General features: G+C 41.2%; 1 protein-coding gene across 4 annotated transcripts in view; it reads left to right on the top strand.

Annotated features, from left to right (window-relative positions):
* The window catches only part of MANBA (mannosidase beta), a 142725-nt gene extending 132226 nt beyond the window's left edge, over positions 1 to 10499 (top strand). For all 4 annotated transcript variants that reach the window (XM_010363321.2, XM_030914984.1, XM_030914980.1 and 1 more), the window contains 4 exons: positions 1403 to 1547; positions 5250 to 5392; positions 6209 to 6466; positions 9267 to 10499. In XM_010363321.2, the coding sequence (XP_010361623.2) occupies positions 1403 to 1547; positions 5250 to 5392; positions 6209 to 6466; positions 9267 to 9491 (771 nt within the window). In that variant the 3' untranslated portion in view covers positions 9492 to 10499. The remainder of the gene's footprint in view (positions 1 to 1402; positions 1548 to 5249; positions 5393 to 6208; positions 6467 to 9266) is intronic.
* Positions 10500 to 15048: the final 4549 nt, after the last annotated feature.

Below are 15048 nucleotides of genomic sequence, written 5' to 3'. Positions count from 1 at the left end.
GTTCTTAGCCGACCTGACATCCTCTTCCCATGGCATATTGTCCTCTCTGGAAGGTTCTGCCCTCTCTCTTTTTCCCATTCCTCTTCTTTTGGGCCAATCCTCACTCTACAGCTCAGTCCAATCGCCCCACCATATGAGCTTGTAACGTCGCACACCTCTCCTACTTAGCATTGGTACTGTTTAACGATTACATGCCTTTCTGTGGTTCTTTGATGAAGGCCTGTCTCCCACACAAGCTGATAAGCTCCATAGGGTGGGCTATTTTTTCTTTCTTTTTTTTTTTTTCGGGGAGGGGTGCCCACCATTCTCAGTATGTAACGTATCCTGCAGGTTCTTATTAAATATTTATTGACTGACCACAATTTCTTCTTACTTCCCTTCTGGAATTTGATGGCTGTGACTCATGTAAGTCATAACCTCATCTATGATTTCCTTACTAGTCAGCCTTCCTCTATCTAAAGGTTCTACCTTTATCTGAGCTTTTTTGCTTTTATGAGAAAGTGTCTCGGCTTAGTCTTTTGGTGGCCATACGCACCATTCTTTTTCTTCCTCTCTGAAAACCCCAGCCCTACTCTAGGGCCATCTTATTCTCTGACTGAAATCTTTGCTGCTCTGACTATCTCTGGGTTCTCCTCAGTGGCCCATTTATGAGCCCCTCCTCAGCACAACTCCAGGCTAACAGCATGTGATTCATATGTGTCAGTAACAGCAGCAATAAAAGAGACTGATTTTTCAGCGATGATGTCAATAATCAAGGGTCCTGTGTGAAGTTCTTTAGTGTCTCTTAAACAAGAGCTAAATTCATTTGTCTCATTGCTGCAATTTACCATCTGTTCTGCTACAGTGAAGGAATTGCATTCATGAGAAATGTTATATTATCAAAAATCATGACATCAAAACAGTTGTTTGACTAGAAAAAAAGAATTAGGGATTGGATAATATCAGACTCAAAATAACAATGTTATTTTTCTTATAGAATTTTTTTCTAGTAAAAGTTTTTCTTAAAAAGTATCTATAAAGGTATTAGCAAAATGTACCAGTGAAAATAATCTAGTTTTGAACTACATATAACATTTGCTCTGGAATAGTAGTTTTTGTTTCTCTTTATTGCCTACACTATCATTAGCAGAGAACCTTTTACACCACCCTATTTCCATTGTCACAATAATGAAACACCAAGCCTACCAGACAAACCCACTGTTACAGACAATAGCTTCTCTCATGCTAAAGGGCTAGTTACAGATCTAATATAATGTATTCCTAATACTAATTAAATTCCCTAATTTATCCAAATTGCTCCCCCCAAAAAACCCGAAAACAAAACTAAACCCTGTATTTTTCTCAGATCTAGGCAGTCTACATCAAACAATAACACCAGTGTATGAATGTTTTCTTGAATCAGGTGATGCAAGCCCAGTGTGTCAAAACAGAAACTGAATTCTACCGCCGCAGTCGCAGTGAGATAGTGGATCAGCAAGGGCACACGATGGGGGCACTGTATTGGCAGTTGAATGACATCTGGCAAGTTCCTTCCTGGGCTTCTCTTGGTAAGTGTTTCAGCATTCTTTGTGTAAGTGAGAGAAAGCAACACTGTGGGGAGAGGGACTGAGAAAGCACAGAGCTGGAGGGGTCAGATTAGCCCAGGCAGAACTATGACCCAATGAGGTCATTCTTTAAAAAGCCCGCCTAGGAACTACCTCCACCCAACTCACCTTAGTAGCCTTTCCATGAGCCTTAGGATCAACCTCATTATGAGTTCTGTGCCGTGCAAAGTTGCAACAGTAGGCTAAGCATGGGATAGATTCCTATACAAAAGTCTCAGCCACGTGTCTTGTTATTACTGCATAAAATTTTGAATTTATTTAAGAGGACATTCCGGGGCTAAAGAAGCATGAACTTAAGCATCTCTTCTTCTGTGTTGGAGAATTCAATCAGGTAGAAGTTTGGTCTGGTTATGTTGAAGTTTCCCTTTCTCTGATTCACCTTTAAGGACAAATAAAGATGTCCTTTAAGGACATAATGAAGATGTCTCTTAAGGCCATCTTTATTATGCCCTATTTAGCTCTTGGGGAAAAGATAGTAGAGGCAGAATCCTGAATGGGAAAGGTGACCAGTTGAAACAGTTCAACTAGCAACAGGTGAGATGACTGGCATGGAATCTGCAATTTGAATTATCCTATCTATTCTGGTACATTAAAAAAAAATTAAGGAATAATAATGAGCCTTTGCCCTTCACTAGAGGTGACTTGAAACAAAGTTCAGTTAATAATGGAAAGAACAGTTTGGGATCATGGGGCAAGGTCACAAAGTAGGAAGGCTGGGTGAGGTGTTTTTTTTTTCTTTTTTTTTTTTTCTTTCTTTCTTTTTTTTTTTTTTTTTTTTTTGAGATGGAGTCTTGTTCTGTCATCTAGGCTGGAGTGCAGGGGTTGAGGCTCTTAAACTGGCTGTGAATGCAGATCAAAAGAAATTAATTCCAAACATGTTTTCATTAGTGCCAGATGGGTGACTCTTACAGAGAATTGGATTTCTAATCCAGTTTCTCTGACCAAACTCTTTATCAGCACCAACCAGATAAGAGAGCATTGAATGAGAATCAGAGGTAGAATTGGGGGGAAAATCCTTCTAGGATGCTGGAAAGGTAGACAAAGAGATACTGTTCAGAGACTCGTGGATACTGATCCTGCTTTCTGTCTGTAGATGAGGTTGTGGACTTCTGAAACTAAGTTTGATTCAAGAAATGGGAGAGCCCAATTTTTGTAAATATTCCTTTAAATGATTCCGTGTAGATTATTCCTGAGTGCCTCAGGAAGAATAGGTCTGTGGGAAAAAAAAAACCACTCAAACTCCAAGTGCTTTTTTGTTTTGTTTTGTTTTTTTTGTTGAGATGGTCTCACTCTGTTGCTGAAGTGGTGCAATCATGGCTCACTGTAGCCTCCACCCCACAGGCTCAAGCCTTCCTCTCACCTCAACCTCCTGAGTACCTGGGTCTATAGCTGCACATCACCATGCCTGGCCCATTGTTGTATTTTTTTTCTGGAGACAAGGTTTTGCCATGTTGCCCAGGCTGGTCTTGAACACCTGGTCTCAAGCAGTCTGCCTTCCTCAGCTTCCCAAAGTGTTGGGATTACAGGCGTAAGCCACTGCACCTGGCCTCAAAGTACTTTTTTAATTCCCTCACTCCATGACAACAATCCACACAGAAGACTTCTGTGACCAAATGTATGGGAAACTTCCCCCCCACACCAAGCAAGCAATCACTTCTGCAGTGAACACCACGCGAGTGCCCTCCAATTTAAGTCTGACGCTATCTACCTACAGATTGTATCAGATTCCATAGGTTGAGAACTCAGTTCCACAAAGCTACCTTCCCCCTTTAGATAGCAGTCACAAGTCTGAGCCTCTAGAACTTCTGACTGACCAGCTTCAAGCTGGGTTTCCCATGACCCCCCTTTGGGTTTAATTTGCTAGAATGGCTCACAGAACTCAAGGAAACATTCTGACTGCTGTATTACAAAGGATATTTTAAAAGACACAAATAAACAGCCATATGAAGAGATACATGAGGTGAAGTTTGGAAGGGTCCTGAGTGCTGGAACTTTATCCCTGTGAGGCTGGGGTGTGCCACCCTCCAGGCATGTGGATGAGGCTTGTTCCTCTTTCTGTTAGCCTTCACGTGGTCAGCTATCTGGAAGTTCTTTGAACTCTGTCCTCTTGGGTGTTATAGGGAGATTTCATTGGACAGCCATGATTGATAACCATGTAGAAATGTGATTGGACAAAGCGGGTATGATCTAATACCATTAGACTGAGTGGGGAAACATAGCAAGGCCTGCCCATTCAGCTTCTTGGCCTCTGTGTGAAGCATTTCCTCCTCCAGGGTATGAGGCAGGACACCTTCTGAATGAGTGTCTTATGACCCGCAATCAGATTAGAGTCCTGCCTTGGGCTGGTGAAAGGAGGAAAGGAGAAGATCAGAGAGATAGATTCTGTTTTCTGAGGCCTGCTCTTGAGTCCTAATGTAACTCAACATTATAACAAGAGTCTGTAACAAGGGCTGTGGTAGTTGTGAGCTAGGAACCTGTATTAGTCTGTTCTCATGCTACTGATAAAGACATACCTGAGACTCGTAATTTATAAAGAAAAAGAGGTTTAATGAACTCACAGTTCCACATGACTGGGAAGGCCTCACAATCATGGCAGAAGATGAAGGAAGAGCAAAGGGACTTTTTACATGGCAGTGGGTAAGGGAGGACTTGTGCAGGGAAACTCCTTCGTTATAAAACCATCAGGTCTTGTGAGACTTATTCATTATCTCAAGAACAGCATGGGAAAGACCTGCCCCCATGGTTCAGTTACCTCCCACCAGGTCCCTCCTACAACACATGGGAATTGTGGGAACTACAGTTCAAGATGAGATTTGGGTGGGGACACAGCCAAACCATATCTAACTGTAGAAGAAAAATTTTATGTATATATATATATATATAGTATCACAGTAGGAAAACCCAAGTACCAGAGCTTGGCTATTTTCTAAACCCTGGCAGGATCCTACCTGCCTGAGGAAGATCACCAGCTCCTTGTACTTATTAGAGAAAAAGGGTATCAGGGAGAAGCTGTGACAAGTTTTCTGTATCCGCTTCTACTCTGGGGGCCTCAAAGCCCCCGTTTAACTGCTGATTGGCTCAATAAGTCCACTCCTTATAGTGTGTGCAGGTGGGGAGGTATTTGTTATCCCTTATCACCCGAAATGGTTATACTTTAAAGCAATCAGTAGCTACCTAGAATCTATAAGTTATTATATACAGTCATGCACCATATAACATTTCAGTCAACAACACAGTGCATATATGATGGTGGTCCCATAAGATTATAGTACTGTATTTTCGCTGTCCCATTCTATGATTAGAATTACCTACAGTATTCAGCACAGTAACATGCTGTACAGGTTAGTAGCCTGGAGCGACAGCCTATACCATCTTGGTTTGTATAAGTGCACTCTATGATTGCACAATGATGAAATCGCCTAACAGCATGGTTCTTTAATGCCTGCCCAGATGTTGTAGGGGTGACATGACATAATGTCCAGAGTGGCTCAGAGCCCTCACAAACATGGGTGCCCTCCACTGTTGTCTCTTCCTCACATGCTCACTCCCTTAGAACCCCGATGAGCCACACACAGCTGGGCCATTGGACAATGCCTCTCTGACTACTTGACCTTGCCATCTCCTGACACTCTTGATTATTTTCAGAGTATGGAGGAAAGTGGAAAATGCTTCATTACTTTGCTCAGAATTTCTTTGCTCCACTGCTACCAGTAGGCTTTGAGAATGAAAACACGTTCTATATCTATGGTGTGTCAGATCTTCACTCGGATTATTCGATGACACTCACTGTAAGTTACTTGGATTGTTTTCTAAGATCGAAGGGGACTTTTAGATGATTTCTTTAGTTGTTTGGTTACATTCTTTTGGGAAAATAAAAGAGAAATTAATTGAGAGTCAGAATACATATATTTTAGGCTAAAACCCTGCCATTTATGATGTGACCATAAGCAAAACCCTTCACATCTTGGTGATTCAATTTCTTCCTCTGTAAAATGATATGAGTCTATCTTCTTACAGGATTTCTATGAGTAGCAAATAAAATAACTAGATGAAAGCAAATCACATATGCTGTAAAGTGCCCCTCAAATGCAAGGTTATTTATAATTATGAGAAGCTGGAAATAGTCCAAACTTTATAAAAAGAAATGGTTAAAAATGGTATGTTACAGAGAAAAATCAGTAAAGCTATTCAGAATGGGCATGTGGAAAGCAAATTTGTATTTAAAAAGCAAATTTAAGTAAAAAGAAAGGCTAGAAACTCAGTGTCTTAGGTGGCTATAGTTTGGAGGATACTAATAACACTGAAAATAGGTCACATTTACAGAAAAATTACAACAGACCAGGTACTGTGCCTTCCATGGATTATTTTTTAAATTCTCACAACAGTCTGTGACATTACTGCTGTTATTTTCATTCTACATATGAAGAAATGAAGACTGAGAAAGTCGTATAGCTAGCATTTTGCAGGGCTTGGATTAAAACTCAGGTTTCATGGTCTCTTAACCATTTCTGCTACGCTGACTTTCAGCAATTATTACTACTATTGTTCCTTAAAAACACAGCAACCAAGAATGCCTGTTTTTATTCTGTTTTATTTCTCCCCAGGTGAGAGTCCATACATGGAACTCCCTGGAGCCTGTGTGCTCCTGTGTGACTGAACATTTTGTGATGAAAGGAGGAGAGGCTGTCCGCCTCTATGAGGAACCAGTGTCTGAATTGCTGAGGAGATGTGGGAATTGCACGCGGGAAAGCTGTGTGGTTTCCTTTTACCTTTCAGCGGACCATGAACTCCTGAGCCCGACCAACTACCACTTCCTGTCCTCATTGAAGGAGGCCGTGGGGCTCTGCAAGGCGCAGATCACTGTAAGCACAGGTCATGGCGGAGGACAGGGGACTGTGGCCTTGTGGGGTTCTCCTGCTCTTGGGCCAGCTCCTTGCATCCTGAGATTTGCATGTGTCCCCCTTGATGCTGGGTTTCCCTGAGGCCTGGGGGAAGGTTGGCCTCTTCCCACTAAAAGCAAACACCGAATGATTTCTATTTCTAATCCAGGATTTGTCAGAGTTGCTGGTGACCACCACTCATTTGTCCCATCACTCCTCCTTAGTGGGCAGGTGCAGCGAGGGAGAGGAGGCTCAAGTCATCACCACTGCCTGCATATCTACTAGGTTCCAGGCTCTGTTCTAGGTGCTTCACTCCCTAGTCTCTGACTTTCACCACAGCTCCAGCCATTATCATCTGCATTTTATAAGTGAGGAAGCCAGTTTAGGAGGTTAAGTGATGAGCTCTAGGTCCTGTAGCTGGGACGCATCGGAGCCCAGCTGACGCAGTCTAATTTTAAGTAGAGTCTATTAATATTCACTCTAGTCTCTTTGATTTATTGCTTCAAAGTAGCTCAATCACCAAATCTTTTTATAATTGCCAAGATATAAAAATGGGATGATCAGGATGTGGTGTTATAAAAATTGTGCAGCTGGAGAATTTGGAAGTTGTCTAGTAGTTTGAAAACCTTTCCTTCCTTCTGCCCTACACATAGCAATTGGAAATATATGTACATATATATGTTTTTAAATTTGTTATCCTATCTTCTGAACACTCGGGAAATACCTTTCTAGAATGTTACATTCTCTGTTTTTAGAAAATTTAGAATTTGTTTTACACTTTTACTTCATAGAGAAGGATTTTCTACATTTCATTTAGAAATAATCATATAAAAACACCTAATTCTTGTCTTTCATTTGAAAGAAGCCTAACAACTGAAAACATACCTTCTTTCTATAGTCACATAATAAAATCCATGTTATCAAAGAAAATGACATACTCTTACATATTTTTTTTCCAAAAAAGAAAAAAAAATTATGTACTGGATGAATTTGCAGTCTCTAAACTGATGATTTTGAAAACAAGATTTTTTTCTTTCCTGAGTTAGGCCTTCATTACCTTGAGATGGGTAATTGGGGTGGGAGAAAAGCAGGGCTCTTTCTTTGTTCTACCTCATTTTGATTTCAGTGAGGCTTGTCCTTCTTAAAGAGATAAAATGATAGTAATAATCATGTCAGTTAACGTTTATTTCGGTGTTAATATAGACTAGGCGCTTGGCTTTTCTCAAGGGAGATGCCAGAAACTTGTTCTCCCCCTCTCCCTGAAGCCAGGGTACAAGCTTGAACCCCAGGCTCTGCAGTCAGGCATACAGAGAGGAGATTTCCAATCCCAAGAAAACAACCAGCGTGAGCATGGCACCAGCATCTCTTTCGCCCTTGGTCTTCCAGCAGCAGAAGCTGATGCTACCCTCACAGCTTCCTGGGCAGGCTAGTATGAGCCACATGGACCTTGTTCCTGTGGCTGCTTTAGGACCTTCACTGGAACAGCTGGGCAGTGTGATCTGGGAATTTGCCATCTAAATTCAAGCCTGAGTCTCTGATCCTGAAGAGCTACCTGATGCACTTTATTAAGCTTCTTTTCTGCTTCTATCAATATAGGTTTCCTTGTTTATAACTCAGAACCCTGAATGATAACATATTACACAAATATGTGAAGCTAAATTATATATAGTGAAAATGGGCCGGGTGCGGTGGCTCAGGCCTATAATCCCAGCACTTTGGAAGGCCGAGGCGGGTGGATCTCGAGGTCAGGAAATCGAGACCATCCTGGCTAACACGGTGAAACCCCATCTCTACTAAAAAAATACAAAAAATTAGCCAGGCGTGGTGGCGGGCCCCTGTAGTCCCAGCTACTTTGGAGGCTGAGGCAGGAGAATGGCATGAACCCAGGAGGCAGAGCTTGCCATGAGCCAAGATCGCTCCATTGCACTCCAGCCTGGGTGACAGAGCCAGACTCCGTCTCAAAAAAAAAAAAAAAAAAAAAAAAAAAAAAAAAAAAAAAAAATGGCCCCTTTGAAATTCTTTATGTCACACATAACGTATTATGTAAGACTGAGATGTTGCATCACAAATGCACACATTAAGAAACCAGGTTGCACTCAGCTCCGTGCTCACACTAAGAGACGCTTGCAAACCCCCCCGCTCTGAGGAGCAGCGCATCCTCACTATGGGCATATGCTATTCGACTAATTAAGTGGAATGGAGCTGACACGATTTAAATTGCACTCTCTCTTTTTGCTGCTATTTTGTGGAATTCACACATGTAAAAAAAAAGCCAATAATGTGACTTAACAATGCAATAAAAGAGAGAAGCTCTAATGGTAGCGCTTTTGTAAATTTCTGGCAATGGGCTTTCTAGATTTCTGGATCTTTTCAGAAGACTCGAATGTAAGCTCCACAGTTGGGCTCTGTAGCTAGGTCCAGATATATCCTTAGAAAGTCATTAAAACCACCCAGGCTGTATGTAAAAATGTTGCTCTCTTGATGATACTCTGAGAAAAACTGTAAAAGATGTAGAGCTTTGAGCTTCTTGTGAAATATTCTCCTTAATGATTGGAGACGATGTATTTCCTTGGTTTGTGATTATAATTTGGTAACTTTCCATAGCCTATAGTCATTTTCCATGTATTATTATGTGTTTGAAACTGCACTGTAGCAGTTGTAGAACCAAAGTTGTGGGCAATGCACTCCTTATTAGGCCCACATAAATGTTTCCAGGAACTTATACAGACTGTATAACACTTCCCTCATCCTTCACTTCATTCATTTTTTTTTTCTTTTTCAGGCCATCGTCTCTCAGCAAGGTGACATATTTGTTTTTGATCTGGAGACCTCAGCTGTCGCTCCCTTTGTCTGGTTGGATGTAGGAAGCATCCCAGGGAGATTTAGTGACAACGGTTTCCTCATGACTGAGAAGACACGAACTATATTATTTTACCCTTGGGAGCCCACCAGCAAGAGTGAGTTGGAGCAATCTTTTCATGTAACCTCCCTAACAGATATTTACTGAAGGAATCTAGATTGTATTTTCAGTGGACAATGGGAATAAAGCATTTCTAAAGCACTGGCTGGAGAGGAAGGCAACAGAGACAAGGAGAGAAGCCAAGAGACATGTCTGTGTGCTGCCACCCATCTGAGCGATTGCTCTGCGAAGAGTTGTACCCTGAACACTTTCAGGGGAGGCTGTTTACCCAGGCAATGTCCTCAAACAAGCCTGTGCCGGGGTGTCCTGGAATCTGTGCCAGGACTGTGTTTTTAGCCCTTCACCTCTCAGCTTTAGAAGGACCTGAACCAGTTATAACAAGATGGCCCTGCAGCTAGTTACAAGAATGTGACATGGCAGGATCTATGGAACCGAATGGAAGATTTTGAGGTGATGTAGATCTTTCATAGTTAGCTTTGGGGAATACTGAGTACACAGATGAAGTGCTTTGTTGTTATTTCAGAGGGAATGGCGATTGAAATGCTGCAACAGAGGTTTCTTGGTGGTAGCTATATTGATAGACAATTTAGGAGGTTTATTGTTGCTATTTGATTACTGTTTGGGGTAGGATACTTTTTTCATTTATGGGTTTTGTTGTAAGATATTGTTTTAACAACAACTTCTTTTTTTAAAGGCTGTTAGAGTGATCTTCCTTTGAAAAATGTGCTCACATGGAAATGAATGTCACTGAGATCACTGGAAATTTCTAGGGGTTCTGACATTGGTCATCACCCATGTGGGCTTTAGACTTGGCTAAATCCAATATACTTTCCAATGCAAAGCCTGCGAATTGGATTTAAACTTGTTGGCCCTGGCAGCAAAATGGTGTTCCTTTTAGCCTGAGTTTAAATCATTTTATTTTAATTGACTAATTATAAATTGCTATAGAATTGTCTTATTATACATTATTCTGTTTATAAAATTACATTGATGATAAAGCAAATGAAGCAAAATGTTAATAAGTAGCTATTTGGGTAAAGGTATATGGGTATTTTTCTGTGCGTGTGAAATTATATGAAAATAAAAGTTACATAAATTACGTTGACAACTTGATATGTCATCTGTGGCTTATTTAACCATTCTATAAATATTCAATTTTGCCCAATACTGTGCTGGGCCCTAATTTCCATTTAGCTGTAGTTATTATTCTGCTTGGTAAACTGGGCGAGTTTGAAGAATCTAAGACATGTGAAAGGTCTTCTCTGGACACAGTCATGTAATTGGTTATAGAACGGACCAGCAAGGAGTGTTTGGCTTTAAAACTAAGATATTATTAGTGGTTTTGGTTGAAAAAGGAGAAGCATTATGTTCAGTGACTCTAAAAGTAACTACAGACAATCCAGTCTTCTTCTTCAGTATCTAAGAGTATCCTTATTTTATATGTTCACACACACACACACACACACACACACACACACACACACCGCCTTATCGAGGGGACTAGGACTTAGGGCTGGGACTCCATAGAGTCTTACTTGATAAATATTATATCATGTTCTTATGACTCTTGCAAATCCTGTTTTAGCAAAGTGTTGCCGCAGGCAGGGAGGTCTGCTCTTCTTCACACCTGTTCGTGTTCTGCCAGGAGCCCTGAGAAAGGGCTTTCAAGCTGATGGGCCAGAGTATACTTTGTAGTTCGCCCTTACTAGTTCTATAACCTTAATCAAGTTATTTAACTTCCTGTGCTCAGTTTTCTTGTGGCTAAAGGGGAGTGGTAACCCCCACCTTGTAAGTTTGTTTTGAAGAATAAATAAAATAATTTAGCTCAAGGACTGGGCCCCACATTGGCACATAGTGACGCTCTGTAATGGAAGCAACATCCTGGGCCTGAGCTTGGTGTCCTGCAGAGGGTGAGGCTTCCAGTCACAGTCTCTAGATTCAAATCCAGGTTCTGAAGCTTCTGGCTGTGTGACCTTGGGCAACAATTCAACCTTTTGAACTGTAGTTTCCACCTCTGTAAAATGGAGCTAATGATCCCTCACCTTCAAAGGTAGTTGTGAGGACTTAACAAATAGGGTCTGGAACAAATTAAAATGCTAAGTATATGGTGATTGTACTTTTTAACATCACATTCATTATCACCTAGTTAGTACAGAAAGCAATAGTAAAAATGAAGTGAAGAGAGGCCATTGGTGAGTAAGTTCTTACAGCAAATTCTTTCTGAAAATAATACCAGAAAAGAATAATTTGTAAGGGAAGAATAAATTAAAGGACATAAATATATGCTGACACCAGCTCCTAAAAGAAAAGAAATGTGCCATATATGTATTATTCCCATTAAGGAATAGTAATAGCCAAAACATTATTCCACAGTTCATGTGTGGCAGTACAGTTAGCCATTTTTACTTTTTTCATGGATTTATCTCGCCATGCAGGAATACAGTCTGATGGACTTACTCTTGGCTTTGAGTTTCTGATAGGGTTTTCTGTTAGTGGTTGTATTCGTCCATTCTGGCATTGCTGTACCTGAGACTGGGCAATTTATAAGGAAACGAGGTTTAATTGGCTCACAGTTCTGCAGGTTGTACAGGAAGCATCGCACCGGGCATCTGCTTGGCTTCTGATGAAGCCTTAGAAGTTTACAATCAGGGCAGAAGGTGAAGCAGGGACAAGCATGTCATATGACGAAAGCAGGAGCAAGCGAGAGAGAGTGGGTGGGAGGTGCCACGCACTTTTAAACCACCAGATCGCCTGTGAACTCAGAGCGAGAGCTCATTTATCACCAAGGGGATCTGTGCCTATGATCCAGACACCTTTCACCAGGCCCCGCTGTCAACACTGGGGATTACATTTCAACATGACATTTGGGTGGGGACATATATCTAAACCATATCCTTAGCTGTGCGAATAATAGGATAAAAAGACCAGAACCAGGTCCTACTGTCATGCTCTTGCAAAGCACATTCCAGAGAGAGTGGGATGAAGAGAGATCAGTTCCCAGGATTATATCTTCCCATTTCAGAACAGAGAGAACAATAAAAATCATAATTTTCTCATTCACATTCATGATAACTCTTCTTATTCTCTCTCTTGTTTTCCTTACTTGACTTTTCAATGTGAGACATTTTCAAACCATGAGAAGTCACTTGGAAAATAAATAGAAAGATTTTGTTCTCTGTTGGAATGAAGGTGAACTGGAGTGCAGAAGAAATAAAGATATGTTTCCCTAACATTCCTAAAGTGACAAAGACCTGAGATAGAAAGAATATTCTCTTGGGCTACCTCTGGCTCTCAGATATGAAACTTATTTTCCAGCTTGGTAAGATTTAGGGAGAAAAGCAGGTAGGTATTGTCTGTGTGGGAAATTCAAAGCATTTGAAAACATCCCCAGAATCTGACTTGACTGAATGCAATCTTATTAATTCAATAAGCACATGCAATTAAAAGGGTTATGCAGAAAAGACAGTTATATTTCCAAGTGAATGGGGGAAATCTTGTTTTCTAATTGATTTGTTAGAGGTATGAACCAGAGTAGCATACAAAACCTTAAAATCACTGGCAAAACAGGTGTTAAGACATGTTTATATTCTGCCCCTAGACGCTGTTTAACTTAAGGATTTATTCATTCATTTATCAAGCATGTATTGCAGGCCACTCTGGGCAGGCATTGTCCTTGTCACTGGGGGTATGGCAATGAAAGAGGCAGACAAGTCCTAGTTCTCATGGACCATCTATTGTAGGGAAGAGAGTCACTAAGCCAGTGAACGAGGCAATTCCAGCGGGTGATGAGTCCTTAAGGTTAGTGTGACGGCGACAGGGGAGCAACATTAGATAAGGCACCATCTTGTTCGATACTTTAGGGAAGATTTTTGGAAAGTTTATGGTAAAAAAATAAGTGAAAAAATTTCAGTTGAGAAATGAGTCTTTTAAAACCTTTGTTGTAATTAATACATAAGGAAAGAAAAGCACAAAATCAGCTGGTTAGCTAGTCGGGGCTCTGAGTCTGTGGTCTACAAGCTGGGGGTGAACTAACCTGCCAAGACATCTTTAAGTCCTTGAATGGGGCCAGTGAATGAGCTTAGCAAAGAGAAAAGCAATGCATCACTGTTTCATGTTTTATAAATATCTCTCCTTATTTCTGTAGACACGGGTTACCGAATCTTGCCGTGAAAGAAGTTTGCTTAACCCCTTAGGTTGGTCTCTGTCTTTAAACAAGATTTATTGAGCTCCCCCGTGTGCCACATCATGCTATGCAGTGATCAAGTACACATGATTATAACAACACCTAAGTTACCTACAACTCTCAGGAAATGAGACATTCTGGCTCACGAACATTTCTGTTCGGGAACTAGCACTCATCCCTGCCTCATCATTTAGGTGGGAACAACCCTCTTGTTCTGATTCTGTTCCTGTTACTTTTTGTTGGTTTTGTGAAATGTACTGGTCTACTGCCAGTCGTCGGAGCAGACACTGTTGGCTGGCCACCTCACAGCCAGATCCTCCTCCTCTCTGCTAATAGAGGTGGCCATGTCCAGCCTCAGAGACTGAATCATAATTTGTTATTCTAATCCTAGTCCCCTTTGCCAGTGATTGATGTAGGGTTAGGCCCATGACACATTTCAAGAATGAATCATAAGTTGATGTCTAATGTGGGGTTTCTGGGGGAAGGTTTCCCTGCCTGATAAGAGATAGACCTGAGGTGAAACTCTCTGCTGTTGGGTAAAATTGAGAAGTTACTTGAGGGCCTGGAGCACTTGGAGCTGCTGCAGCCTTTTTTTGGTGACCTTAAAGAAACATTTTTGACATGGGGTGTCAGAGATGTTTAGCTGCCAAATTAACCCTGCAACCTTCTAACTTTGGTCTTATTATAACATGGTAAAAAATAAAGGCTTAATTGTTTAATCTTGGAGTCAGGTGTTCTGATTTTACAACTCAAAGCATCCTAATTGATATAGCAGTTAAAGGTGTGGGCATTGAAATCAGACTGACTTGTGTTTCAGTCCCAGATCCACCAGTAGTAGGCTGTTCTTCACTGGATACAGGCTACTGAGTCTTTCTGTGCCTTAGTTTCTTTAAACACAGGAATAATAACAGTATCTGCCTCATAGGTAAATTGTGAGGTGTAAAGGAGATAATGCATAGATTATTGACAGCACATGATAACTATCTGCCAAATGTGAGCTATTACAATCATCATTGCCTCTGTGTGAAGCCATCAGAACAAACCTAGGGAGGTGGGCAGAACTGAACGTGTGCGGGCATGGGTGGTGGCTGTGAACAGCATCAGCCAGGGAAGCTGGGGGTGTCGGGAGCAGCAGTGAGACTGGGAGAGGAGCAGGTAGGACCTGGATCCCCCCACACCCTGCCTGGTCATCCTGAAGATTTAGGTCATAGTTGGCCAGCAGGTCATGGTCTAGACTATGTTTTAAAAAGTTGAATTACATGCTAACATTTAAAAAGGGAAAGATTCCGTGTAAAATATAGGTGTATCTATCTCTGATCTTCTTGTAATGGTATTTTTTAAAGCCCTTATTTGTTTAACCCACTTAGAGTCAGGCATTCTCATGTTATAATTAAAAGCAGCCTCGTGGATAAAGGCATGGGTCTTTGAGGTCAAACAAATGTGGGCCTTGGAGAGGGCAGT

Source organism: Rhinopithecus roxellana, chromosome 2 (genome assembly GCF_007565055.1).
Source record: "Rhinopithecus roxellana isolate Shanxi Qingling chromosome 2, ASM756505v1, whole genome shotgun sequence".
NCBI classification, from domain to species: domain Eukaryota; kingdom Metazoa; phylum Chordata; class Mammalia; order Primates; family Cercopithecidae; genus Rhinopithecus; species Rhinopithecus roxellana.
Note: the sequence above shows the minus strand (reverse complement) of the source record. Positions and strands in the feature narration are given on the sequence as shown.